Source organism: Symphalangus syndactylus, chromosome 18 (assembly GCF_028878055.3).
Source record: "Symphalangus syndactylus isolate Jambi chromosome 18, NHGRI_mSymSyn1-v2.1_pri, whole genome shotgun sequence".
NCBI classification, from domain to species: Eukaryota; Metazoa; Chordata; class Mammalia; order Primates; family Hylobatidae; genus Symphalangus; species Symphalangus syndactylus.
Window position 1 is genome coordinate 25,912,824 of NC_072440.2, and position 27,130 is coordinate 25,939,953.

A 27,130-nucleotide genomic window follows, 5' to 3' on the forward strand; every position below is an offset into this window, starting at 1 on the left:
AAATTGTATTGCTATGGAATAGTAACAATTAGAAAATTCTAATTTAAACAAGGTACCATTTATGATAAACTCACCTCATGCACTAGAGGAATATATATTATTCTATGTATTTTTATATACCAATTATGTGATATGTGCCAATTATATATGCACCTATATATTTTTGATATATATCACATAAAATTTATTTGAAAGCAAAGCTTCAAGAATACTCAGGATATTCTTGAAAAAGAACAAAGTGTAAACAAAAGAAATTGTGCTAGCAGATATCAAGGCTTATTATAAAGTATGATAATAAAAAAACATATCGTATACATACAAACAGGCAAATGATCCAGTGGAACAGAAGAGAAAGCACACCAGATCAGTAGGAAAAGGATGGACTATTTAATAAATTGTACTGGGACACAGAGAATAGAGAGGGAGGATCAGACAGATAGGGACATCTAGGGTAACCTACATATTCTATTTCTTAACCTAAAAACTAGATTCATATGTTTTATTCTTTTTATTCTTTTTGAACATTTTTATGATGAAAATATCAAAAAAGTCTCAAACGCAGAAAAAACATGAATACAATAAACACGTATGAAACTATCACTCAGATTTAACAGCTGTTAACATTTTACTGTATATGCTTCATTACAAGTGAAACATTTTAAATTATAAATATCAAGATATTTAGCCATTCCACAGAAGATTTCGGTATGCATTTAAAAATAAGGCCATTTTCCCACTTCACAGTAACATTTTCATAGCTAACAAAATTAACAATAATTCCTTAACTTTTTATCTTGGAATTTTCAAATCTGCAAAAGCTCAAAAAATAGTTCAATGAACACCTATATACCCTTACCTAGATTCATCAATTAATATCCTGCTACATTTGATTTCTTCCCCAACTCCTATGTATATATGTGTGCATGAGTGTATACACACACACACACACACACACTCTCCCCTCCTTTAGCTAAACCATTTTAAAGTAAGTTGCTGTGGACATCACCGTGCATTTCCTAAGAACAAGGATATTCTCTTAAAGTTTACATCTTTCTACATGTATATTAATACATGTATTGTGTTTATTAATACACATAACATATAATACAACATACTAATATACATTATATATTATGTATATTTTAATGTATATTAATATTGATATACATTGATAATACACATAACATTAATACATATATATTCTATAATATATAAATGAAACAAAAAAGTGGTAAAAAAATTAAAGAATTCTTTTATAACCTTGAAGAAAGCCATATGTAGTTGACATTCAACTACATAAAATGGAGCAAACAAAAAATTTCTGAACAGGAGAAACTACCATAAGCAAAGTCAAAAGATAACTAATTATTGAATGTGCATATGTATACAGAATATATAATCAGAGTTCATAAAAAATGAAATGCAAATAATTTTTAAAATATCAAAAGAGCACCAGGCACAGTGGCTCATGCCTATAATCCCAGCACTTTGAGAGGCTAAGGTAGAGGGATTGCTTGAGGCCAGCAGTTCAAGACTAGCCTGGGCAACATAGTGAGACCTCCTCTCTACAAAAAATAAAAAGTTAGCCAGGCTTGGTGGCATGTGCCTATTGTCCTAGCTCTTCAAAGGCTGAGGTGGGAGGAACACTTGAGACCAGAGTGAGGCTGTAATGAGCTATTATTGTGCTACTGGACTCCAGCCTGGGTGACAGAGTGAGACCTTGTCTCAAAAAAAAGAGAAGATACGCAACTAATTTTTCATAAGAGGAATACAAATTAATGCTATACTATATTACCTCAGATTGACAAATACAAAAGTTTAGTAATACACTGTGTCGGCACAGCTTCAGTATGGTAATACATACTCTCACATATTTGTGGTAAAGTGTGAGTTGATAGAAACACCATGGAGGGTAATTTGGCAATTCATAAAAATCACACCTGCATATATTCTTTTGTGCTATGTGTAGTTGGAGAAACAATTCCACTTGTAGGAATCTCTTCCACAGTTATACTTGCACATATAGAAAGTTATAAAATACAACGTTATTCCCTACTTCACTAGTAATGTTTGTAAAAATAAAAGACTACAAATGACGTATATTTATCCATAAACTTTTTGGATGGTTCAATAAATTACATTATATCCACACACACAGGCATACAAAGAATGAAGATCTTTAATTACCTATACAGAAAGAGCTCCAAGTTATATTAACTGAAAAAAAAAATCCAAATACCAAAACAATTTCTCCCATTGGGGTTAAAAAAAAGGTGAACAGGAACATGTACATTACTTTGGTTTTACATGCCTATTATATGCACGTGAAATAGAAACGTGGATGGTAGGAGCAACAGAATAGAAGGGAGATTATTCCATACCCTTTTGTAGTTTAAAAATAATATATATTAAAATATTGAAATATTAAACACAAATGATATCCAAATGATTTTCTTTGAAACAACAAGATTAAAGGTCATTAAATTACATATATCAAAAGAAACAAGAAACATACCTTTGTGGCTTCCATTATAATTTTGTTAATTTTCTCTTTATCTAATCCTTCCATTCCTGCTTTATTATCATTAAGTCCCATCCTAAGCAGAAGATCATCCTTGTAACTGTCACACTTCTCCTTTGTGCTATCCATGGTATAAACTTATCTGAAAAAGCATAAAGATAAACACTGCTTTTAAAACCATCTGTGGCCAGGCATGGTGGCTCCTGCCCGTAATCCTAGCACTTTGGGAGGCCAAGGCGAGCAGATTGACTAGCTCAGGGGTTCGAGACCAGCCTGGGCAACATGGTGAAACCCTGTCTCTACTAAAACACAAAAAAATTAGCCAGGCATGACGGCGTATGCCTGTAGTCCCAGCTACTAGGGAGGCTGAGGCAGGAGAATTGCTTGAACCCGGGAGGCAGAGGTTGCAGTGAGCCGAGACTGCGCTACTGCACTCCAGCCTGGGTGACAGACGAGACTTTGTCTCCAAAAAACAAACAAAAACCAGAAAAAACTCCAAAAAACATGTTGTGGGGGTGGGGTAGGGCAGGAACACCATGTACATCCATTATGCATCAATAAAAAAGTTTTAAAACGTTAAATGATATAGAAATCAGCAAAACAAAATTTTTAAATGACAGTTAAGAATTTTTAGCTACTAAAAATTATTACTCAGATTTTAAAAATTACAGTTGACTCTTAGACAACAGGGGTTTGAACTGAGAAAATCCACTTATATTTGAATGTCTTCCGCCTCTGCCACCCTCAAGACAGAAAGACCAACCCCACTGCTTTCTCCTCCTTAGTTTATTCAACATGAAGACAATGAAGATGAAGATCTTTATGATCTACTTCTACCATATGATCTACTTCCACCATATGATCTACTTCCACCATATGATCTACTTCCACCATAATAAATATATTTTGTCTCCTTTATGATTTTCTTAATAACATTTTCCTTTCTCTGGCTTTCTTTATTGTAAAAATACAGTACAGAACAAATATAACATATAAAATACATATTAATCAACTGTATACCTTATTAGTAAGGCTTCCAGTTTACAATAGGCTATTAGTAGTTACGTTCTTCAGGAGTCAAAAATTATACGTGAATTTTTTATTGTGCGTGGGCATGGTCCCTAGCCCCTGTGGTGTTCAAGGGTCATCTGTACTATCACAAGATTATGATATTCTTGGAGAGAAGAAAGGAATTAGCATTTTCTGCATGCTCCATTCTAGCTACTATGCTTATGGCACTACATGTGAGGGCCATAACAGCCCTGATAGATATTAATATCCATACAAAAAGGTGACAAACCTGAGTCTTAGAACATGTATACTGACACAAATTTGCTAACGAGTGGCAACACATGTGCTGGAACCCAGGCATGAGTAGAAAACTTGTGTTTCTACCCAGATTAAAACATGGTATACAAATACAAAATAATACTTCCTCTGCTACACATGTTAAGTTCAAACGCATTTATTATCTACTGCATGCAGATCTCCTTCTTAAGGCAATGAAAAAATACAGAAAAAAAATAAGCTAGAAAGTTACGTCACCTCCAAAGTTAAGAAAAATCCTTTCAGATAATAATTCTTTAATATCTTTATAAACTTTATAGTTTATCTTCGCATACATTAGCTTTTAAAGATATTTAGAACCACGCAAAACAGATCTGGTTATTTTCATATTAGGGAGAAAAAAATGAGAACTTCAGCAAGATTGAATGAATTGCCCATCATAATTAGTAAGTGGAAGAATTGGGATTTGAATGCAAGCCTTCTTACTTCAACTCTGATGCACTCCATGACATTACGGTTGCCTTCAATTTGGGGATCATCTATGCTATAAATAAGTGGCCAGATGTACAGTCGTCATGAATCTAAAATAAATTACGATTGTGACTTATTTGTATGATTTAGAGAGGACCCTCATTTACTCCACTCTGCCTTGAGGATCTTCCCTTAACAATGCTGCTTCTGTTTTGGGCACCAGCAAAGAATAAAAAGAATTTTGGAAGGGACTCTGAATACTGTGACTATTAGTGGTAGTTCCACTAGGAAAAAAAGTATACATCATGGTAGTTCTCAAACTTTGCTGCACATTAGGCCCACCTGGAGAGCTGTGATGCCAAAGCTCCTCCCATACCAAATAAATAGAAGGTCTGGGAGTAGGAGCCAGATAGGAGTATTTTAAAGAGATGCCCAGGTAATTCCGATGTGTCCCAAAGTATAAGAACCACTGGTATAGATGTTATTTCGTAGTGCCCAAGGGAATATAGGTTGGTTTTTTGTTATCATTTGAATTTTTTTCCCTTCGACTATCACACTGAGCTAATATTACTCTATATTTTGCCTTACGCTTCATTAATCCAATTACTTGTCATTTTCTAGTAAAGCAGGTGAATGTAATTCAGTCATAATTTCGCCATACCTTCACTACTAAAGAGTGAAGTGGCTAAATGCAAACATCCTACATTTAAGCTGTCTTGCCCATGTTTCTGGGTTTGTCATTGTTATTCATATTCATTCATTCATTCATTCATTCAGAGACCAAGTCTCACTCTGTCACCCAGGCTGGAGTGCAGTGGTGTGATCTCGGCTTCCTGCTACCTCTGCCTCCTGGGTTCAAGTGATTCTCCTGCCTCAGCCTCCCAAGTAGCTTGAACTACAGGCACACAACACCACGCCCGGTTAATTTTTGTATTTTTAGTAAAGATGGGGTTTCGTCATGTTAGCCAGGCTGGTCTCAAACTATTCAAGTGATCCGTCTGTCCCAGCCTCCCAAAGAGCTGAGATTACAGGCCTGAGCCACCACACCTGGCTCTTGTTTTTTAGAGACAGGGTTGGGCTGCCCAGGCTGGACTTTAATTCCTGGACTCAAGTGATCCTCCCACCTCAGCCTCCCAAATCGCTGAGACTGAAGGCACATACCACAACTCCTGGCTGCCTTGCCCTTTAAATGATGAAATGTATAAAAGGAAAAGACATATCATTGAATGCCTACTCTTCATATATATTAATTGCTTAGCCAAAAAACTCTTGAGAAGAGGCCGGGTGCAGCATCTCATGGCTGTAATCCTAGCACTTTGTGAGGCCAAGGCAGGAGGATTGGTTAAGCCCAGGAGTTCAACACCAGCCCTGGTAACACAGTGAGATTCATGTCTACAAAAATAAAAGTAAAAAATTAGCCAGGTGTAGTGATGCACACCTGTAGTCCAAGCTACTTGGAAGGCTGAGTTGGGAGTTTCACTTGAGCCTGGGAGGTCAAGGCTACAGTAAGCCATGGTCATGCCACTGCACTCCAGCCTGGGCAACAGAGCAAGAACCTGCCTCAAAAAAACCAAACCAAACAAACAAACAAAAAACTCTAAAAGTTGGTTTTGGTGCTTGAATCAAAAGAACTGGGCTATGGGCAATCCTGGGACAAGGCAAAATTGTGAGATAGGTAAAGTTAGTTTTTTGCTACCTTCCTGCTTATTGATACCTAATTACCATGAAATTTTTGTCCAGTTTCATAAGCATATGTTGACTATCATCTGCATGCCAATGACTTACAGGTTTATAGCACCAGTCCAAATACCTGTTTGACATTTCAAGTTTAACACGTCCAAAAGTAATCTTTTCATCTGCCTCCATCCCCTCCAACCAGCTCCATTTACGGCCTTCCTGGTATCCATTGAGGGCAACTCTAATCTATTCCAGTTGCTCATGCAAATAACCCAGGAGTCATCGTTGACCCCTCTCTTTCTCATACACCCACATCCAACCTATCGGGAAATCCTGTGAGCTCTGCTTTCAAAATCGCCCTGAATTTATTCAGGTTACTAGTTAAAAATATAAGGCACAGCTGGGAGCAGTGACGCACGCCTACAATCCCAGCACTTTGGGAGGCCGAGGTGGGTGGATCACCTGAAATCAGGAGTTCAAGACCAACCTGGCCAAAATGGTGAAACCCTCTCTACTTAAAATACAAAATTAGCTGGGTGTGGTGGCACATGCCTATAATCCCAGCTACTCAGGAGGCTGAGACAGAAGAATCGCTTGAACCTGGGAGGCAGAGGCTTCAGTGGGCCGAGACTATACCACTGCACTCCAGCCTGGGCCAGAGCGAGACTCCGTCTCAAAAATAAATAAATAAATAATGCTGGGCGTGGTGGCTCGCGCCTGTAATCCCAGCACTTTGGAAGGCCGAGGTGGCTGGATCACGAGGTCAGGGGTTCCAGACCAGCCTGGCCAATATGGTGAAACCCCGTCTCTACTAAAAATATAAAAATGAGCTGGGCGCGGTGGCAGGTGCTTGTAATCCCGGCTACTCGGGAGGCTGAGGCAGGAGAATCGCTTGAAACTGGGAGGCAGCGGTTGCAGTGAGCCAGGTTGCAGTGAGCCGAGATCACACCACTGCACTGCAGCCTGGGCAACAGAGTAAGAGTCCGCCTCAAAAAAAAAATACATATATATATATATATATATATATACACACACACACACACACAAACACACATATACACACACATATAAGGCAAACTTTTGTTTTTGGTGGTAATAAAGATGGAAACTTAAGAATTTTTAAGAAAGAATTCTAAGGAAAAAGTTTTAGTGTGGTAGGGCTCCTCCCACCTATAAGAGGTAAAGAAAGCTATATAAAAAAATCACACTGTGATCAAAGTCACCTGGAATTAATCTACAAAGATATGCGAAATATACCAAAAGTAATAAGAGAGAAGGGGAGGAGAAAGCGGATGGGAGAAAGGGAGAGGGAGGGAGAGAGAGGGGGCGGGACTACAGTAAGTTCCTAGGTGGAGCTTGTTTCCTATTTCTAATATACTGTAAATAACCAAATGCAATAATTTCCTCAGAAAACCTTTATATACTTTAAGGACAAATACTATTTTAAATCTCCCAAATATTCAAATATTTAATACTTTGAACAGATTAAGCACCCAGCACAAAATTTCAGAATGTGATTAAATGCTCTTATTATTCTCTATAAATTTAAATACAATGCATTGAATTAGGGATATTACTCTACATTTAAAGTAGTAATTTTCAAACCAATACATCTTATATGATCTACTTTAAAATTTCCTTTTTCATTTTCATTTATTTTAAAAATATTTTTTGAAATTTCAAGAAAATAAAAAATCACAATTTCAAGACTTTAACAGATTACTTTTCCATGTTCTTCAATTATTTTACACACAGATACACGAAAACATACACTGAAACCATATGGCCACAATTTTTGTATGACAAAAATGAAAGTATAGGTGCAACTTTGAATTTTTAGCTTTAGCTTTTAATATTTTTGCAAAACGAGGAAAAAACTTTCAAAAATATTTTAGACTGGATTTGAACGATTTTCTCATTTACATGTGTCACTGAGAGAAAGAACAGAAATAATGAAACTCCACAGATCCTAAACCAAGAGTATATACACTAAAAGAAAACTCAAGTTTTTTACCAGAGACAGAAGGCCTGCCTTGTGAGAACCATGCATGTATTCTCTTCTACTGCCTTTCTCCTTTTTTTATTCATTTAATTGGTTCTAGTGAAGAAGAATGGGACAGAGGGAAATTTAAAAATCTATACTCTACTTCATCCTAAATACATTAAATTCATTCTTATAGAACAATAAGCGGAAATTATCTTCTTTCGACAGGATGAATAATATTCTGACATAAACATATTACCTACAGTGTCAATTGAAAGGTAAATTCCCCAAGACACCAAATTTTTGTTTTTGTTTTTTGGCTTTTTTTTGAGACAGAAGATGGAGTTTCAGTCTTGTTGCCCAGGCTGGAGTGCAATGGTGCAATATCGGCTCACAGCAACCTCCGCCTCCCAGGTTCAAGCGATTATCCTGCCTCAGCCTCCCGAGTAGCTGAGTAGCTGGGATTACAGGCATGCGCCACCATGCCTGGCTAATTTTGTATTTTTAGTAGAGACGGGGTTTCTCCATGTTGTTCAGGCTGGTCTCAAACTCCTGACCTCAGGTGATCTGCCCGCCTCAGTCTCCTAAAGTGCTGGGATTATAGGCGTGAGCCACTGTGCTCGGCCTCCAAGTTTTTAAGTTTCTATTTGGACGATGAGTTACATATTTTATAAAAAGCCTTCCAGGTTCTTTAACAATGAAAACTCTAACTCAGAAATAAACATACTCATAAGTGTGAAAATCTAAGTTTTTATCTTATGAGTTGATTGTTTCTTGGAATGCTGACTCAACATGAAGGAGATAGGCTGGGAGTTTCTTTGGGCACTAGATGTCGGCAAAAGTATCTATCTATATAAAAGTGACGCTAAATAGACTAATTTTGTTTCAGTAAAGTGCACAGGTCTTAAGGGATAGTTCATACTAATGTCCTTAGAAAAGGAGAAAACATTTCTCCTGTAGTACCTTTTTTGGTACTGTATTTTTTAAGTTCTACAATCCAGAATACTACGATTTTAATGTAAAATTAGGCTGGGGCAGTGGCTCAGAGTTGTGATTACAGCACTTTGGGAGGCCAAGATGGAAGGATCATTTCAGGTTAGGAACTCAACACCAGCCTGGGCAACATAGTGACACCCTGTCTATACAAAAAAATAGCCAGGTGTGTTGACATGTGCCTGTAGTCCCAGCTACTCGGAAGGCTGAGGCAGGAGGATCGCTTGAGCCCAGGAGTTCAAAGCCGCAGTGAGCCATGGTTATGCCACTGCACTCCAGCTTGGGTGACAGAGCAAGAGTTTTTAAGAGACAGGGTGATGAGGCCTGTGTCTTAAAAAAAAAAAAAAATTACAACAGAAGCCAGGATAATAGGATAGGGTTACACTACAAATAAGAAATCGAGATACTGTGCTATTTATCTCCACACCACACTCCACACTATTGGAAGGAAAATATCTAATAAAATCAAAAAGAGTTGTATAAGCTATTATTATTTTCCTGTCCTGGAAAAATGATCCTTTCAATTGTCCCCTTTGCCAAACTGCTCCTAAGTTTCTTCTGAGTTCTAACCTTGATATTGTTTCTTGATCCACTGCTCCTGACTTTTTAGTTTTCTTACAGCTCTAATAGTGTATGGCAGGGGTTTAAAACTCCTTAGCAACATAACCCTGTTCAAATGAAATTTTAGATACAAATCTCAAATATTTCCTTAGATCTCTGTTCTACTAATGCTACTTTACAGCTCTTCTATAATTTCTTCATATGTATTCTATCACTAATTTAAAAGAATAAATAGGTAACCTACAAAAAGGGGAAAGCTCATAGTAAACTTCATTTATTTGACTCTCCAAATTCCTTAGAAATATTTATGTGAGTAGGGTGTGGTGGCTTATGCCTATAATCCCAGCCCTTTGAGGGGCTGAGGCGGGAGGACTGCTTGAGCCCAGGGGTTTGAGACCAGCCTGGGCAACAGAGTAAGACCCATGTCTCTACAAAAAAAAATTAAACTTGGGGGGCTGAAGTGGGAGTATCTCTGAAGCCTAGTAGGTCTAGGCTGCAGTAAACCATGATAGTGCCACTGCATTCCAGTTTGGGTGACAGAGACACCCTGTCTCAAAAAAAGAAAAGAAAGAAACAGAAAAAAGAAATATTTGTGTGAACACTAATATACATTGCGATTGTTACCAACTCAAAGACCGCAATAACAGTTGTTTACTATTGATGAATTTTAAAAGATGGTTTCCATAGCAAATCAGCTCTGAAAATCATTATGCTATTTTCTTCCTAGTCATATCATACATGCCTAATACCAGAAACAAAAAAATTAAACATCCCAAAAATACTGCTTCAGGACTTGCCAAAACATGATAAAAAAAAAAAATCAGCAAGAAGTTGTGGTCTTGCAGTGATTAAGCCAAAATGATTTAGAAACGTAATCACATAGCTTCCCCCTGCCCAATAAATTGAAAAAAAAAATCCTTAATAATCTTTTTTTCTTTTAAGAGCACACTGTTAAAAAGAGCCTTACTTTTAAAATACTGACAGTCCATTTGGAAACTATTATTAACCCTGTGCTATAAAAATACACTTAAACGGCTGGGCACGGTGGCTCGTGCCTATAATCCCCGCACTTTGGGAGGCTGAGGCAGGTGGATCACCTGAGGTCAGGAGTTAGAGACCAGCCTGGCCAACAAGATGAAATCCCACCTCTACTAAAAATACAAAAAATTGGCTGGGCATGGTGGCACGAGCCTGTAATCCCAGCTACTCAGGAGGCTGAGGCAGGAGAATTGCTTGAACTTGGGAAGTGGAGGTTGCAGTGAGCTGATGTCGTGCCACTGCATTCCAGCCTAGGCAACAAAAGCAAAACTCCATCTCAAAAAAAATAAAACAAAATAAAAAATAAAACCACTTAAACACATATTATATAAAAAGCATCTGATAATAAACAACGGCATCTGGGATTTACACTAAATTAGTAAAAATAATTATTCTCAATTGATGAGATGAATGTTACAGTTTTTTAGAATTTGTCTAACAGGTTTTCCGGTCTTCACCAGAAAGCTCCCACCACCCCTGCCAAAAAAAATTGATGAGATGATATCTCTCTCTCCTCTGAGATACTATAACTTGGTTTGTATTTAGTAATTTTTTTTGAAGTTTCATAAAACACTAATGGAAAATTTATGAAAGAAAGCATGGGTTAAAAAACATTGCAAAACACCAAGCTAGATTAGTTCATCAAACTATCACAATATGTGGTTTATGTTAGCTTAATATGCGGTTTAAGTTAGCTTAATTTTTTTCATAAAAGAAAAAGCAGTCCAGACTTACTGGTAACTTTTTTAAATTAATGAGATCTAAATATGCTGTTTATTTTAAGAAGACTTTAAAAAATGTGCACATGCTATATAGTATTATGAAAATTCATAAAATGTTAACAGCAACCTCCAGCATATGAAGTACTTATTTCTATACTACAAAGTACACTAAAAAATAAAATTTGAGGCTGGGCACGGTGGCTCAAGCCTGTAATCTCAGCATTTTGGGAGGCCGAGGCAGGTGGATCACGACGTCAGGAGATCGAGACCATCCTGGCTAACATGGTGACACCCTATCTCTACTAAAACTACAAAAAATTAGCCAGGCGCGGTGGCAGGCGCCTGTAGTCCCAGCTACTCGGGCAGCTGAGGCAGGAGAATGGCGTGAACCCGGGAGGCGGAGCTTGCAGTGAGCCGAGATTGCGCCACTGCACTCCAACCTGGGCGACAGAGCAAGACTCCGTCTCAAAAAAATAAATAAATAAATAAATAAATAAATAAATAATAAAAAACAAAAAATTTGAACCGCAAATAAAATATACATTTTCTAACACTACTAAAATAATTATTATAAAATACACATTTCCTAACACTGCTAAAATAATTACTTTCAATACTTCACAAATGCTAGGAAAAGCACAAAAGGCACAACAAACTAATGCCATAACGTGTAATTAAGTGATCTGCTTCTAACAAATAGATTATAGCAGAAGTAGAAGTGATGGAATGTAACATCTAAAAATGGGTTAGGTTAGTGGGGCCAAGATGGCACACTAGAAGCAGCTCATGCGCACTGCTCTCACAGAGTTATTAATAAGCAAAAGGGCTAGTGAACACTGAACTTGCAGGCTGATCATCTGAGAAACAACGTTGAGATCTATCAAGGCAGTAGGGGAACACAGAGAGCACGGAGGAATGAAGGTGGGCACCAGCTTGTCTGTGCTGAGCACAGAGCCAGGAGAACCTAACCAACACCGGAAACGGTGAGTGAGAGCCCCCAGGGGGATTCACACTTTCCACAGAGACCTGTGCAAGACTGGGAATGGGAGATTCCCTCTGGCCACCCTGTGCCCCCCACCCCCATGCTTCTAGACTGAGGCAGAGAGCCACTGGGATGTTTGGTGGAGGCAATTCTGAAGCCCAAGGGCACCTCTATAAGTCTTGGGCCCCGGAGCAGATCAGCACCAGTGTTATAGCCCCAGTGGAGGCCGCCACTGCAGTGCCTGAAAGCAGTAAGATTTCTTCACTACTCCTTGCCGGATGGGGCTCAACAACAGCCTCCAGCCCAGTGGTCCTGCTTCAGCCAGAATTTGGCTGGCCACTCCATCTACCCTTGCCACAGGTAGCCAGGTAGGCAATGCTTGCTAGAGCTTCTAGCCCAGCAGTCCTGCTTCTGTGTGAACTCAGCTGAAGGATGCAGCTTCCTGTCATCCCAAGAAACACCGGGACAGCAAATTACATGGCCCTACCCGCCCCTGTCACTGGTAGCCAGGCAAGCAATGCTTGTGAGAGCTTCCAGCCCAGCAGCTCCACATCTGTGTGAACTTAGCAGGAGGGCTCAGCTTCCTGTTGTACCAGTAAACGCCCAGTCAAGAGAGCATGTCACCCTGCCCATCCCTGACTCTGGCAGCTGGGGGGCAACACATGCTAGAGCTTCCAGCCCAGGGGTCCTGCTTCTGTGAGAACTCAGTTGGTGGGCACAGCCTACTATTGTCCCAGCAAACACCCAGGGGGCAGGGTGGGTGCCTCCACCCACCCCCACCACTGGTAGCCAGGTGAGCCATGCCTGCTAGAGCTTCTGGCCCAGTGGTCCTGCTTCTGCCTGAATTTGCTGAGGGGTGCAGCCTTTTGTTGCCACGGAAACACCCAGATGGCAGAGCAGGCAATTCCACCCACCCTGCCTCTTGTAGCCAGATGGGCCACATCTACTAGAACTTCCAATCCAGGGTTCCCACTTCCACCTGAACTCTGCAGGCAGGCACAACCCCATGTTTCCCCAGGAAGCACACAGATAGCAGATTAGGGCTGATGTTGCAAGAATGCAGCCTCTCTGCCAACTGAGGAACCTGACTGAGGAAGCCCTGTGGACCAGAACACCCCCCAAAAAATGCAGGCACAGAGAAAGTAATCAGAGAGCGCTCCTCCAAGACCCAGGAACAGACTAGAATCAAAGCTCATTAACTGAATCCACCTTATACCATAATCAAATCCCCCAGGGCATCAAAGAAGAGAAAAGCAAAAAAATCCATCCAAAGGACAGCAACATCAAAAACTGAAGGAATATGAGCCCACACAAATGAGAAAGAACCAGCACAAGAACTCTAGCAACTCAAAAAGCCAGAGTGTCCTCTTACCTCCAAACAACCACACTAGTTCCCAGGCAATTGTTCTTAACTAGGCTGAAATGTCAGAGACAGAATCCAGAATATGGATAGGAACAAAGATCATCAACATATAGGAGAAAGTCAAAACCCAATTCAAGAAATCTAAGGATTACAATAAAACAGTACAGGAGGTAATAGACCAAATGGCCATTATATAAAAGAACCAAACTCACCTGATAGAGATGAAAAACACACCAGAAGAATTTCAAAATGCAATCCCAAGTATTAACAGCAGAATCCACCAAGGTAAGGAAAGAATCTCAGAGCTTGAAGAGTAGCTCTCTGAAATAACCCAGTCACACAAAAATAAAAAACAATAAAGAAGACTGAACAAAACCTCCAAGAAATACGTGATTTTGTAAAGAGACCAAATCTATGACTCATTGGCATCCCTAAAAGAGAGAGAGAGAAAGTAAGCAACTTGGAAAACATATTTCCAAGTCTATGAAATTTTCACAACTTCGCTAGAGAGGCCAACATTCAAATTCAGGAAATGCAGAGAACCCCTGTGAAATACTGCACAAGAAGATCATCCCAAAGGCACATAGTCATCACTCTCCATGGTCTGAAAGAAAAAATGTAAAGACAGCTAGAAAGAAGAGGCAGGGTACCTACAAAGTGAGCCCCATTAGGCTAACAAGCAGACTTGTCAGCAGAAACCTTATTAAGCCAGAAGAGATTGGGGGCTTATATTTAGCATTCTTTAAAAAAAAATTTGCAACCGAGAATTCTATATCCAGCCAAACTAAGCTTCACAAATGAAGGAGAAATAAGATCCTTTTCAGACAAGTAAGTGGTAATTGAATTAGTTCCCCCTATACCTGCCTTACTGAGGTCCTGAAGGAAGTGCTAGATATGGAAAGGAAAGACTGTTACTGGCCACTACAAAAACACATTTAACTACACAGACCACTGACACGACAAAACAGCCACACAAACAAGTCTTCATAATAACTGACTAACAACATGACAGCATCAAATCCGCACACATCAATACTAACCTTGAATGCACACCCCAATTAAAAGACAGAATGATAACTTGGATAAAGAAGCAAAATCCAATGGTATGCTGTCTTCAGGAGACCCATATCACATGCAATGACACCCACAGACTCAAAGTAAAGGGATGAAGAAAAACCTATAAAGCAAACAGAATACAGAAAAAAGCATGGATTGCTATTGTAATTTCAGACAAAACAGACTTTAAATAAACAAAGATCAAAAAAGACAAAGAGGGACATTACATCATGGTTAAGGGCTCAATTCAACAAAAGGACCTAACTTTTCTAAATATATATGCACGCAACATAGGAGTGCATAAATCAAGATTTATAAATCAAGCTCTTAGAGACCTATGAAGAAACTTAGATAACCACACAATAACGGTGGGAGATTGTAACACCCACTGATAATATTAGACATATCATTGAGGCAAAAAACTAACAAAGATATTTGTACATATAGGAGACAGTCAAAACCCAATGCAAGAAATCTAAGGATTACAATAAAACAGTACAGGAGGTAATAGACCAAATGCCATTATATGAAAGAACCAAACTCATCCCTGAATATGGATAGGAACAAAGATCATCGACATATAGGAGACAGTCAAAACCCAATCCAAGTCAGTCTATCCCTGTTTGCAGACAGGGATATATCATTCTATACCCAGAAAACCTCATGGTCTCAGCCCAAAAGCTTTTTTTTTTTTTTTAAGACAGGGTCTCGCTCTGTCATCCAAGCTGCAGTGCAGTGACACGATCTCAGCTCATTGCAACCTCTGCCTTCTAGGTTCAAGTGATTCTCCTGCCTCAGCCTCCTGAGTAACTGGGACTACAGGCATGCACCACCATGCCCGGCTAATTTTTGTATTTTTAGTAGAGATGGCGTTTCATCAAGTTGGCCAGGCTGGTCTCGAATTCCTGACCTCAAGTGATCCACCTGCCTTGGCCTCCCAAAGTGCTGGGATTATATGCATGAGCCACCACGCCCAGCTCCAAAAGCTCCTTGATGTGATAAACCTCAGCAAAGCTTCAGGATACAAAATCATTGTACAAAAATCTGTAGCATTCCTATACACAAACAACGTCCAAGCTGAGAGCCAAATCAGGAATGCAATCCCATTCCCAACAGCCACAAAAAGAATAAAATATCTAACCAGGTATTGAAAGGGAGGTGAAATAGCTCTACAATGAGAATTAAAAAACACTGCTCAAAGAAATCAAAGGTAACACAAACAAATGGAAAAATATTCCATGCTCATGGATAGAATGAAACAACATTGTTAAAATAGTCATGCTGCCCAAAGCAAATTACAGATTCAATGCTATTTCTATCAAACTACAAAGGACACTCTTCACAAAACTAGAACTAGAAAAAACTATTTTAAATTTCCTATGAAACCAAAAAAGAGCTCAAATAGCCAAGGTAACCCTAAGCAAAAAGAACAAAGCTGGAGGCATCACATTACCAGACTTCAAACTATATTACAACGATACGGTAACCAAAACAACACGGTAGCAGTACAAAACAGACACACAGACAAATGGAACAGAATAGAGAGCCCAGAAGTACAACCACATGCCTACAATCATTTGATCTTTGACAAAATCAACAGAAACACGCAATGGAGAAAGAACTCCCTATTCAATAAACGGTGCTGAGATAACTCGTTAGCCACATGCATGAGATTGAAACTGGAACCTTTTATTACAGTATACAGTATAAAAATCAACTCAAGATGGATTAAAGACTTAAATGTAAAACCTAAAACTATAAAAACCCTGGAAGACAACCTAGGAAATAAGATTCTGGACACAGGCTTTGGCAAAGATTTCATGATGAATATGCCAAAAGCAATTACAACAAAAACAAAAACTGACAAGTGGGACCTAATTAAACTAAAGAGGTTCTGCACAGCAAAAGAAACTGTCAACAGAATAAAAAGAACCTACAGAATGAGAGAAAATTTCTGCAAACTATGGATCCAACAAAGATCTAATATCCAGCATCTATAAGGAACTGAAACAAAATTTTAAAGCAAAAAAAGAATAACCCCATTATAAAGTGGGCAAAAACACGAACAAATACTTTTCAAAAGAAGACATACATGTGGCTAACAAACATATGAAAAAATGCTCAACATTACTCATCATTAGAGAACTGCAAATCAAAATCACAATGGTATCACCTCCCACCAGTCAGAATTGCCATTTTTAAAAAATCAAAAAATAACAGATGCTGGCAAAGTTGTAGTGAAAAGGGAACACTCATACACTACTAGTGGGAATGTAAATTAGTTCAGGCATTGTGGAAAGCAGTTTGGCAATTTCTCAAAGAACTTAAAACAGAATTACCATTTAACCTGGCAATGCCATTATTGGGTATATATCCAAAGGAATATACATCGTTCTACCATAAAAGACACATGCATGTGCTTGTTCATTGCAGCACTATTCACAATAGCAAAGGCATGGAATCAACCTAAATGTCCATTAATGGTAGACTGGATTTAAAAAAAAGTGGTACATATACACAAAGGAATACTATACAGCCATAATAAAGGAAGAGATCATGTCCTTTGAGGCGAAATGGATGGAGCTGGAGGTCATCATCCTAAGCAAACTAACATAGAAACAAAACTAAACACCGCATGTTCTCATTTATAAGTGGGAGTTAAACTTTCAGTACACAAAGAAGGGAACAACAGACACTGGAGCTACTTGAGGGTGGAGGGTGGGAGGAGGGAGAGGATTGAAAAACTACATATGGGGTACTATGCTTATTACCTGGGTGACAATCTGTACACCATACCCCATGGCATGTAATTTACCTATATAATAAATGTGTACGTGTACCCCTGAACCTAAAAGTTAAAAAACAAAAAATCAAAAATGGTTTATAAAGGAATGGGACTTCCATCTTAGATGTTCTTATTCTCACTTGGATTACTAACTCTGGGGAAGCCAGCTGCCATGTGAGACAGCCCTGTGAGGAGGTCATGTGAGTGACCATAGAAGTGGATCCTCCTCGATCGAGACCACGGTGAAACCCCGTCTCTACTAAAAATACAAAAAATTAGCCGGGCGCGGTGGCGGGCGCCTGTAGTCCCAGCTACTCGGAGAGGCTGAGGCAGGAGAATGGTGTGAACCCGGGAGGCGGAGCTTGCAGTGAGCCAAGATCGCGCCACTGCACTCCAGCCTGGGCGACAGAGCGAGACTCCGTCTCAAAAAAAAAAAAAAAAAGAAGTGGATCCTCCTCTAGTCAAAGAATACTGCCCTAGATAATAACTTGACTGGACCCTCATGAGCCAGAGAAATTTAACTATGCTGTGCTCATATCCTTGACCCTCAGAAAGTATGAGATAAGTTTACAGCTTACTCTCTTTTTTTTTTTTTTTTGAGACAGTCTTGCTCTGTTACCCAGGCTGGAGTGTAGTGGTGCAATCTCGGCTCACTACAACCTCCACCTCCCAGGTTCAAGCTATTCTTTCCCTCAGCCTCCCGACTAGCTGGGATTACAGGTGCCCACCACCATGCCTGGCTAATTTTTGTATTTTTAGTACAGACAGGTTTCAGCATCTTGGCTAGGCTGGTCTTGAACTCCTGACCTCGTGATCCACCTGCCTTGGCCTCCCAAACTTATGGGATCACGAGGTCAGGAGATCGAGACCATCCTGGCTAACATGGTGAAACTCCGTCTCTACTAAAAAAATACAAAAAATTAGCCGGGCATGGTGGCAGGCACTTGTAGTCCCGGCTACTCACAAGGCTGAGGCAGGAGAATGGCATGAACCCGGGAGGCAGCTTGCAGTGAGTGGACATCACGGCACGGCACTCCAGCATGGGCAACGAGCGAGACTCCGTCTCAAAAGAAGAAAAAAATTTCAAGAGGGCAAAAACTGCTACAGTGCTAGGCCATTAGACCTGTTAATTATTAAATGTGTGTTGAATGAATGAACAGACTAATACACAGATAAAAATAAAATTAGTAACAATATATCAGTTAAGTTTTTACAAACACAATAATTGTAAAAGTTAACATTTGGCTCTTATAGTATTTTACATGCATGATATAATATTCATCAGAGATGAGGAAACTGAGGTATGTATTTAGTAGGTACCTTGGATAAGGTAATACAATTATCCAAGGCTGAGGTTGACAGAGTCGCTTGAACCTGGGAGGTGGAGGTTACAGTGAGCCTAGATCATGCCAATGCACTCCAGCCTGGATGACAAAGTGAGATTCCAACTCAAAAAAAAGAAAAAAGAAAAAGAAAAAGGAAAAAAAAATACAAAGAGGCTGAGGCAGGAGAATTGCTTGAACCTGGGAGGTGGAGGTTGCAGTGAGCCTAGATCGTGCCAATGCACTCCAGCCTCGGTGACAAAGCAAGATTCCATCTCAAAAAAAAGAAAACAAAAAAAAAGAAATACAAATAGATTCAGCTTTTTGAATACCCTGAAATGTGAGAAACATAAAGAAAAATACATTTTGGATCAACTGGAGATCTTCCCAGTAATCCAAAGGGTAATTTCTTCAATAATCATAGCATCTAAAACAGCTTTTCACCAGACATTACCTAACTTAAAAACTGAAAAATCAACTATCAAGTAAAAAGGGCCCTATATTTCTACTTAAAGGAAAAGGGAAAGTAAAGGGAAAGCATTATTCAAAAAAAGAAAGTTTTTGTTGTTGTTAGCCATTTCATGTGAATTTGAGTGAACTAAGATTTACTGCAAAATTTGTGCTGATAGTTCTATTGTATCTCCTGGAATGTAAGACTGGATATGAAGGGTACAATTTCATCTATATGTACATGTTTATATTCAATTATATGTATGTACTTAAATAATTGAAACGTATTAAGTATTTTTTATACTATTTCAATCTAAAAGATCTCCATATACTCCAGTACATGTTTTGACATGTTTATATATATATTACAAGATTATAATCTGTGTACTTGGCCTTTCATATCCATGGGTTCCACATCTGTGTATTCAACCACTGTATATAAAAAATTATTTTTAAAAATCTGTACTGAACATGTACAATTTTCCTTGTCATTATTCTCTAAACAATAGTATAACAACTATTTATAGAGCATTTACAACTATTTGTATAGCATATACTATGTAACAGTATAACAATTACTTATACCGCATCCAAACCATGCATCCATGGTTTGTATGTGTGTGTTCCTCTCTAAATCTCATGTTGAAATGTGATCCCCAATGTTGGAGTGGGGCCTAGTGGGAGGTGTTTGGGTCATGGGGGTAGGTCATGACCTATTACCCTCATGAATGGCTTAGTGCCCTCCTTGTGGTAATAAGTGAGTTCTTGCTCTGTGTTCACAAGTTGTTAAAAAGAGTGTGGCACCTCCCCCCTCTTTCTTTTGCTCCTGCTCTCTCCATGTAATGTGCTTGCCTCCCCTTTGCCTTCTACCATGATTGGAAGCTTCCTGAGGCCCTCACCAGGAGCGGATGCCGGCACCATGCTTCCTATATAGCTTGCAGAACCATGAGTCAAAATAAATCTCTTTTCTTTATAAATTACCCAGTCTCAGATATTCCTTTAAAGCAATGCAAATGGACTAACACAATTAGGTATTCTAAAGAATCTACAGATGATTTAAAGTCTATGGAAGACTATATAAAGGTTATATGTAAATGCTATGCCATTTTATATCAGGGACTTGAGCAATCGTGGATTTTGGTGTCTGTGGGAGGTCTGGGAGCCAATCCCCCATGGATACCAAGGGATAACTGTATTCACTTATGTCGTGAAAATACATAACTTTACATTTTATAACATCTATTTCATTAAATTCTATTTTTGTTTAAGAGACAGGATCTTGCTTTGTCGCCCATGTTGGAGTGCAGTGGCACAATCATAGCTCACTGTAACTTCGAACTTCTAGGCTTAAGTGATCCTTCTGACTCAGCCTCCAGAGTAGCCAGGACTACACGTATGTGCCACCTTGCCCAAATTTTTATTTATTTTTTTTTTGGTAGAGTGGAGTTCTTGCTATGTTGCCCAAACTGGTCTCGAACTCCTGGCCTCATGTGGTCCTCCTGCCTAGGCCTTTCAAAGTGCTAGAATTATAGACATGAGCCACCATGCTCCACCACACTCTAATTTTAATATAGCATCAATGTTTATCCCAATGATAAAAGTTCATGCTTGCTACAAAAAAAATTTATATCAGAATGCATAAAAGGGAAACAAAGATAATAAATATATCATGCAACAATCCAGAGAGAATGATCATTAATATAATATTTTGGGACAGTTTTATGACTTTCTTCTATGTCTGTTTCTTCATACATTTTATACAAAAATGACATCATGCTATTCATACAGATTTGTAACCTTTTCTTCCCCTCTTAATCATGGAATTATTTTTATTTAAATAATCATGGAACTATAGAATCATTTTTTCTTCTGTATTTTTTTTACTTATATGGAGTATAAGTGTATCATCTACATATTTTAGACATAGATTTCATCCTACATATCGTTTTGTAGTCTGTGTTCTTTATTTAAGACTGTATGAAGGGAAATTTTCCATGCCATCATGATGTGTCTGGGCATCTGAATTTAGTTTGGCCACTTGGGGACGGCTGAACTTTTAACTTCTTGCTTCAAAATCTTTGTCTGAGAGTACCAATATTCTAACATCATTTTTAATGGCTGTGCAGTGTTACACTGTATGGTTGAACCGTATTTCATATAACAGCTCCCTAGTGACAGCAGTTAGGTTGTTTCTAATTTTTCTCTATTATACAAAATGCTGTGATGAATATCTATGCCCATAAATTTTTAGGCACTGGTCTTAATAAGACAGACATTTTAAAAGCAACACACGGAATTATTTAACAAGTGGTCTTCTTACCTTCTTACCTATCAGCCTGCCTGGTTATCTATTTCTTTCCAAAAAGATTTTGAGATACCTTATAAAAAGAATTAAAAATTTAAGTGAAAGCAAAACTACCAGGTTAAGAGAAGAAAAGCAGGTATGTCAAAAGTAAAGTCCAAACAGTTGATCTAAGAATAAAACTATATATATACACACACACACATACACATGTATATATACATATATACACACACGTATTTGTGTGTGTATGTGTGTGTGTGTATATATATGTATTTTTTTTTGAGACAGGGTCTCACTCTGTCACCCAGGCTGGAGTACAGTCACACAATCCTCCCACTGCAGCCTCTCAAGTAGCTGGGACCACAGGCGTGCACCACCAAAACCAGCTAATTTTGTTTTATTTATTTTTGCAGAGACAGGGTCTCACTATGTTGCCCAGACTGCTCTAGAACTCCTGGGCTCAAGCAATCCTCCTGCCTTGGCCTCCCAAAGTGCTGAGATTAGGGGTGTGAACCACTGCACCTGGCCAAAACTACATCTTAAGATTTCCAACAACTAGAATAAAAAAAAAGTTTGATTATATAATTCTTTTTAGAGGAGAACAAAACAAAGCATATCCTCCTTGGAGACTTTTTTATGTAATGAATTATATTTAAAAAGTCAAATTTAATACACAATATCTTTCACTACCATTCATATCAAATAGAGAAACAAAGTCCAAAGGGGTATCTTATGGTTTATGCTTATGAACATTAAAACTCAAATCAGACTGAGAGATAAACTCCACATACCTAGCTGACTCTTTTTATCTACTTAAGATACCTCTACCTTTTACTTCAAAGGAAAATAAATGGTTTCAGGTTTTAAAATATTCACATTAGGCCAGGTGCAGTGGCTCATGCCCATATCCCCAACACTTTGGTAGGCTGAGGCAGGTGGATCACTTGAGGCCAGGAGTTCGAGACCAGCCTGGCCAACATGTCAAAACACGTCTCTACTAAAAATACAAAAATTAGCTGGGTGTGGTGGTGCACATCTGTAATCCCAGCTACTCAGGAGGCTAAGGCACGAGAATCACTTGAACCTGGTAGGCGGAGGTTGCAGTGAGCCAAGATCGCGCCTCTGCACTCCAGCCTGGGCAACAGAGCAAGACTCTGTCTCCAAAAAAGAAAAAAAAAAAAAAAAAAAAAATTAAATCAGAAGTTTATCTCCAACTGTTTAAATCATCCTTTTAAAATACCATGAAAAATACTGAAAAAGAAAAGAAATAAGGAGACAAATAAAACAAACAAAAGGGTACCAAATGAAATGATTGGATAAAGTTTAATTTACATAGTAAAAATCTTATTAACTAGGTGCTGAGGTTTTTTGTTTTCTAAGAGAGAAAAATTTCCCCTCTCATTTCCTTTTCTGAAAATAAGAGCTTCCTAAATCTTGTTTTTGCTGAAGTCAAAGCAGTAGTAAAAGTGATTTCTCTTTTACAATACTGTCAATGGTTTCTTCCCTTTTCTTTTTTCTTTTTTTTAAAAGAAGGAGTCTCGCTCTTCCCTTTTCAAGATACAGCCAAACTCTCTAAAGTTGAACAAAAATGAAACAGATAAAAATATAAAATACGAAATTCTATAAAGGTTGGTTATATTTACTATGAAGCTAAAAACATGCATATATAAATGGCAATTAATGTTTTCCAACAATTTACCATATGCCAAGCAGATACTAAGTGCTTAAGAAGCATCCTCTCATTGCTACTCAGTAGTTTAGATACTTCATTAAAGTGTCTTTAACACATAAGGAAATTGAGGTTAGAGAATTTATATAATTCACCCATGATCACAAGAGGTACTCAGGCTGAAACTCAAATCTAGATTCTGTCTCCGGAGCCCGCATTCTTAATCAGTATGCCAAATACACAACTACACCTAAGATGCCAGTTTTTTTTTATCCTCATTCTCAAAAGATATCTTCATCAGATATAGAACTGAATTGGCAGCTTTTTTCTTTCAGTACTTTAAAGATGTTGCTCCATTGTTTTCTAGCCTCCATTATTTCTGCTAAGGCCATGATCACTCAAATTGTTGTTCCTCTATGTATGTTTTCCTATTTTGAGAAAGTTGTGGCTATTACTATTGTTTCTTCCTCTTCCTATAATCTCTCTCTCATCTCCCTTTGGAGGTTCAATTACCTGTTACTCCTGTTATTACTCCTTTGCTATTGTTCCACAGGTACCTGAGTTTCCTTTTCTGTTGTTGTTATTGTTTTTAATTTTTTCCCTTACTCTTCTTCATACTGGTTATTTCGTATTGCTCTATCTTAGAACTGACAGACCAATTCCTCTGTCATTTCCATTTTGCTATTAAGTCCATCTAGTAACATCATTTTGATTTCAGATATTGTATTTCTTAGTTCTACAGTTTCCGTTTGATTTTTTATATTTTCCTTTTTTGCTGAGATTTCCTTTCTGTATAGTGATACAAACATATTTCTTTACTTCGTTAAGCACAGTTTTAATAGTTGCGTTACAGTCTTTGTCAGATAGTTCCAATATCTGGATCATCTTGGGGTTACCATCTGTTGACTTGTCTTTTCTTTGAAAATAGTTCACATTTCCCTGGCTCATATATCAAGTAATTTTAGATTATATCCTGGATATTGTAAATGCTATGTTGTAAGAACTCTAGATTCTGTTTTATCTTTCTGAAGAGTGTTAATGTTTTTGTTTTAGCAGGCAAATAAAGTCTAACTGAAAACTCTCTATGTCTGGTGAGGAGAGAGACTCAGATCTCAGTTCAGATTGCTCTCAATTTGCCCCTGGGCATGCATGTAGACTATGCAAGTCAGAGAGTCAGGTGAAGCTATTATATGGCATTTAGAATTTCCATTATCTGGCTCTCTCTTTTCTTGGGTTCCTTCCCTACTTTGGTAGCACTGGCCCCCTTCCCCTGGTTCTTTTGGACAGAATAATGGGGGGTTTTCTAGTGGAACATTAGTTATGCCTTACTGTGCCTGCCCTCAAGGCAAAGCTGCAAAGAATGAGAATCTCACTCTGTAAGGGTTGCTTTGTCAAAGTTTGATACCCTCCAAAATCTATCTGTTTTTTGTTCCAGACCCCGCAAGTAATTGATTTTTGTGTTTTTTTTTTTTCTAGGTTTTCAGTCATGTGCAGGAGCTTACTTCTGCATACTGGAAGTAGAAGTTTCTCAAAAATTTAAAAGCAAATAAACTTATACGTAATTTACTTCATATTCCTAAAGTACTAAAATAACTTTTGCTATCCAAAGTGCAGCTATTCCACATGTTTAAACAGATGTTTGCTGACAGCACTGACTTCTCCAAGATCCTAAGAGAGGAGAGCAGCCAATTAAACTCCAATCTCTTCTAAAATTTTAATCCTAGATTGGTTTCAGATGGGTTATGATAGTCATTCAACCCTCAAGTATTTAAGGAAGGCACCTGGGACTGACTCAGTCCCTAGCTTTAAACCTGTTCAGTGAACTGTCCACCCCTACCTTCAAAGCACAGAGATAAAACAGGTTCTCATATTCTCTATGAGCACATCCTCCTACTCCTGCTTCCTCTTATCTGCCCTTTTTATAATCTGAAAGTTTTTTTTTTGAGACGAAGTCTCACTCTTGTCACCCAGGCTGGAGTGCAGTGGCGCAATCTCGGCTCACTGCAACCTCTGCCTCCCGGTTTCAAGTGATTCTCCTGCCTCAGCCTCCTGAGTAGCTGGGATTACAGGTGCCTGCCAGCACATCCGGCTAATTTTTGTATTTTTAGTAGAGACGGGGTTTCACCATGTTGGCCAGGCTGGTCTTGAACTCCTGACCTCAGGTGATCTGCCTGCCTCGGCCCCGCAAAGCGCTGGGATTATAGGTGTAAGCCACGGTGCCCAGCCTACAATCTGAAAGTTTTATCTGTCTCTGACATGCAACAAAGATTCCTTCCTCACCTCCCCAGAATCCTCATTATGCATATAAAGTGTTTTCTAGTTTAAAAACACTCTCAAGTGAAAAACAAACAAACAAACAAACAAAAAAACCCAAGGCTTTCCAAGGCTTCAAAAATTCCCAGGCCTTCTTTCAAGAATATAACCTACAAAACCTACTGCTTGAATCATGTACCTGTTTAACTTAATCACAAAACAGTTTGGGTTCTCATTCCACAATAAAACTAGCAAAAATTCCTAGAAAGAAGCAAAGGTCTTTGTTTGCAGAAAGCCTTTGTATCTGGAGTTTACAGGTATTTCTTAACTTTACACATCTTTTCACATATCTGCCTGAGGGCTAAGGTAAATATTACTGCATATTAGTCATTGATCCCCTTGACTTTACTTTGGTCCTTGATAATTCTCTTAGATTGCAATTTACACAGTATGGTTCTACTATGAACTGATTTCTACAGTGCGATCTACATGACAGACATATCTTTCTTATGTGGAAACCTGAAAAATGATTTTAATACTTTAGGTATTTCTAACTAAAATGACATTCAGATATCCCAATGGATAAGTGTTTACTAAATACATCATATATAATATTTTCTATTTTTTAATGCAAAAAATTTTACTAGATTGGACAAAGATAAATCAACTAGCAGTATATTATGATGTGCTTTGACCTTTAAGATAAAGAGTACCTTATTTAGGCAAATTATTCTTATTTTGTAATGAATTACAACAGCTAACCCTGAGACAGGGGAAGGAAATATAAATCAGCTCAGGTTTGGTTGTAAAATAAAATTGAAGAATGTAGTTACATTAGCCCTTATATACCACCAAGGTCTTTTATTTTTGAGTTTCATCTTTGAACAACTTTATTTGTAAACATTAATATTTCATACCTTATTTTCTTAGAAGTCTTCCAAAGAAAAAAGGATTCTTTTTTAACAGAATAAAACTGATTCTATCCTACAATTATTATATGAATATATTCATCCTCTTTATAAATTTAGTATGCATAATAGAATCTTAGGGATCCTGTTTTTCCTATGCTCTGTATTTTAGTATTTCATCATCCTAGGTTTATTTAATCATTACTCATGAACTATTTCTTAGGAGATATGCTAAAAATAAAATAATTTAAAAATAAAACGGAATCACCTAAAAAGATGATCCAGTAGGAAAAGAAATCATTTTTATATCATACTTCAACTTTCATATTGTTTCCACAGTATAACATCTTTGAAAGCAGAAAAGCACAGAAACCTCATTTTTGCAGTCTTCTTTTTAGTGGCTTTTATTAACACCATTAAGAGTTCTGAAACCAGTTTTGGGTTCCAAAATGGTAAGTAGAAGTAAGCTGGCTTCATTCCCTCACTAGAGAAAACCAAAAACAAATATATGGTGCTGAGATTATTGCTAGTAATATCCCAGAACTCAAATATGTAGATCAAACGGTTCCAAGGGACACAAAAAAGTGAAAAAAACTCCAAGCAGACAGAAAAAGAATCAGAATTTAGTATCTATGACACCCTTCCCCACAACCTGCCTGACACCAAGTATGTGGAAAATTTCCCTGACTCACAGTGTCTAAACTGGAAAAAGTGAGACTGAAGTAGACAACCAGTTTCCCCCACCATCTTGGGGTCCTGACAGGAGACCTGTCCCTGACTCAA

At 38.2% G+C, this 27,130-nt stretch overlaps 1 protein-coding gene and 1 non-coding gene across 16 annotated transcripts in view; one reads left to right on the forward strand and one right to left on the reverse strand.

Moving 5' to 3' along the window:
* POLK (DNA polymerase kappa) overlaps positions 1-27,130 on the reverse strand; it is a 90,471-nt gene that overhangs the window by 52,702 nt on the left and 10,639 nt on the right. For 9 of the 15 annotated variants that reach the window (XM_063623134.1, XM_063623140.1, XM_063623142.1 and 6 more), the window contains exon 2: positions 2,516-2,663. In XM_063623134.1, coding sequence (XP_063479204.1) covers positions 2,516-2,650 — 135 coding nt within the window. In that variant the 5' untranslated portion in view covers positions 2,651-2,663. Of the gene's footprint in view, positions 1-2,515; positions 2,664-7,970; positions 8,050-14,639; positions 14,777-27,130 lie in introns of those variants that run through there. The other 6 variants (XM_063623146.1, XM_063623136.1, XM_063623143.1 and 3 more) reach the window with 2 other exon arrangements.
* LOC129468694 (U7 small nuclear RNA) lies at positions 10,942-11,002 on the forward strand. Its single transcript, XR_008652773.1, has one exon. It is a non-coding gene; the product is annotated as a U7 small nuclear RNA (small nuclear RNA).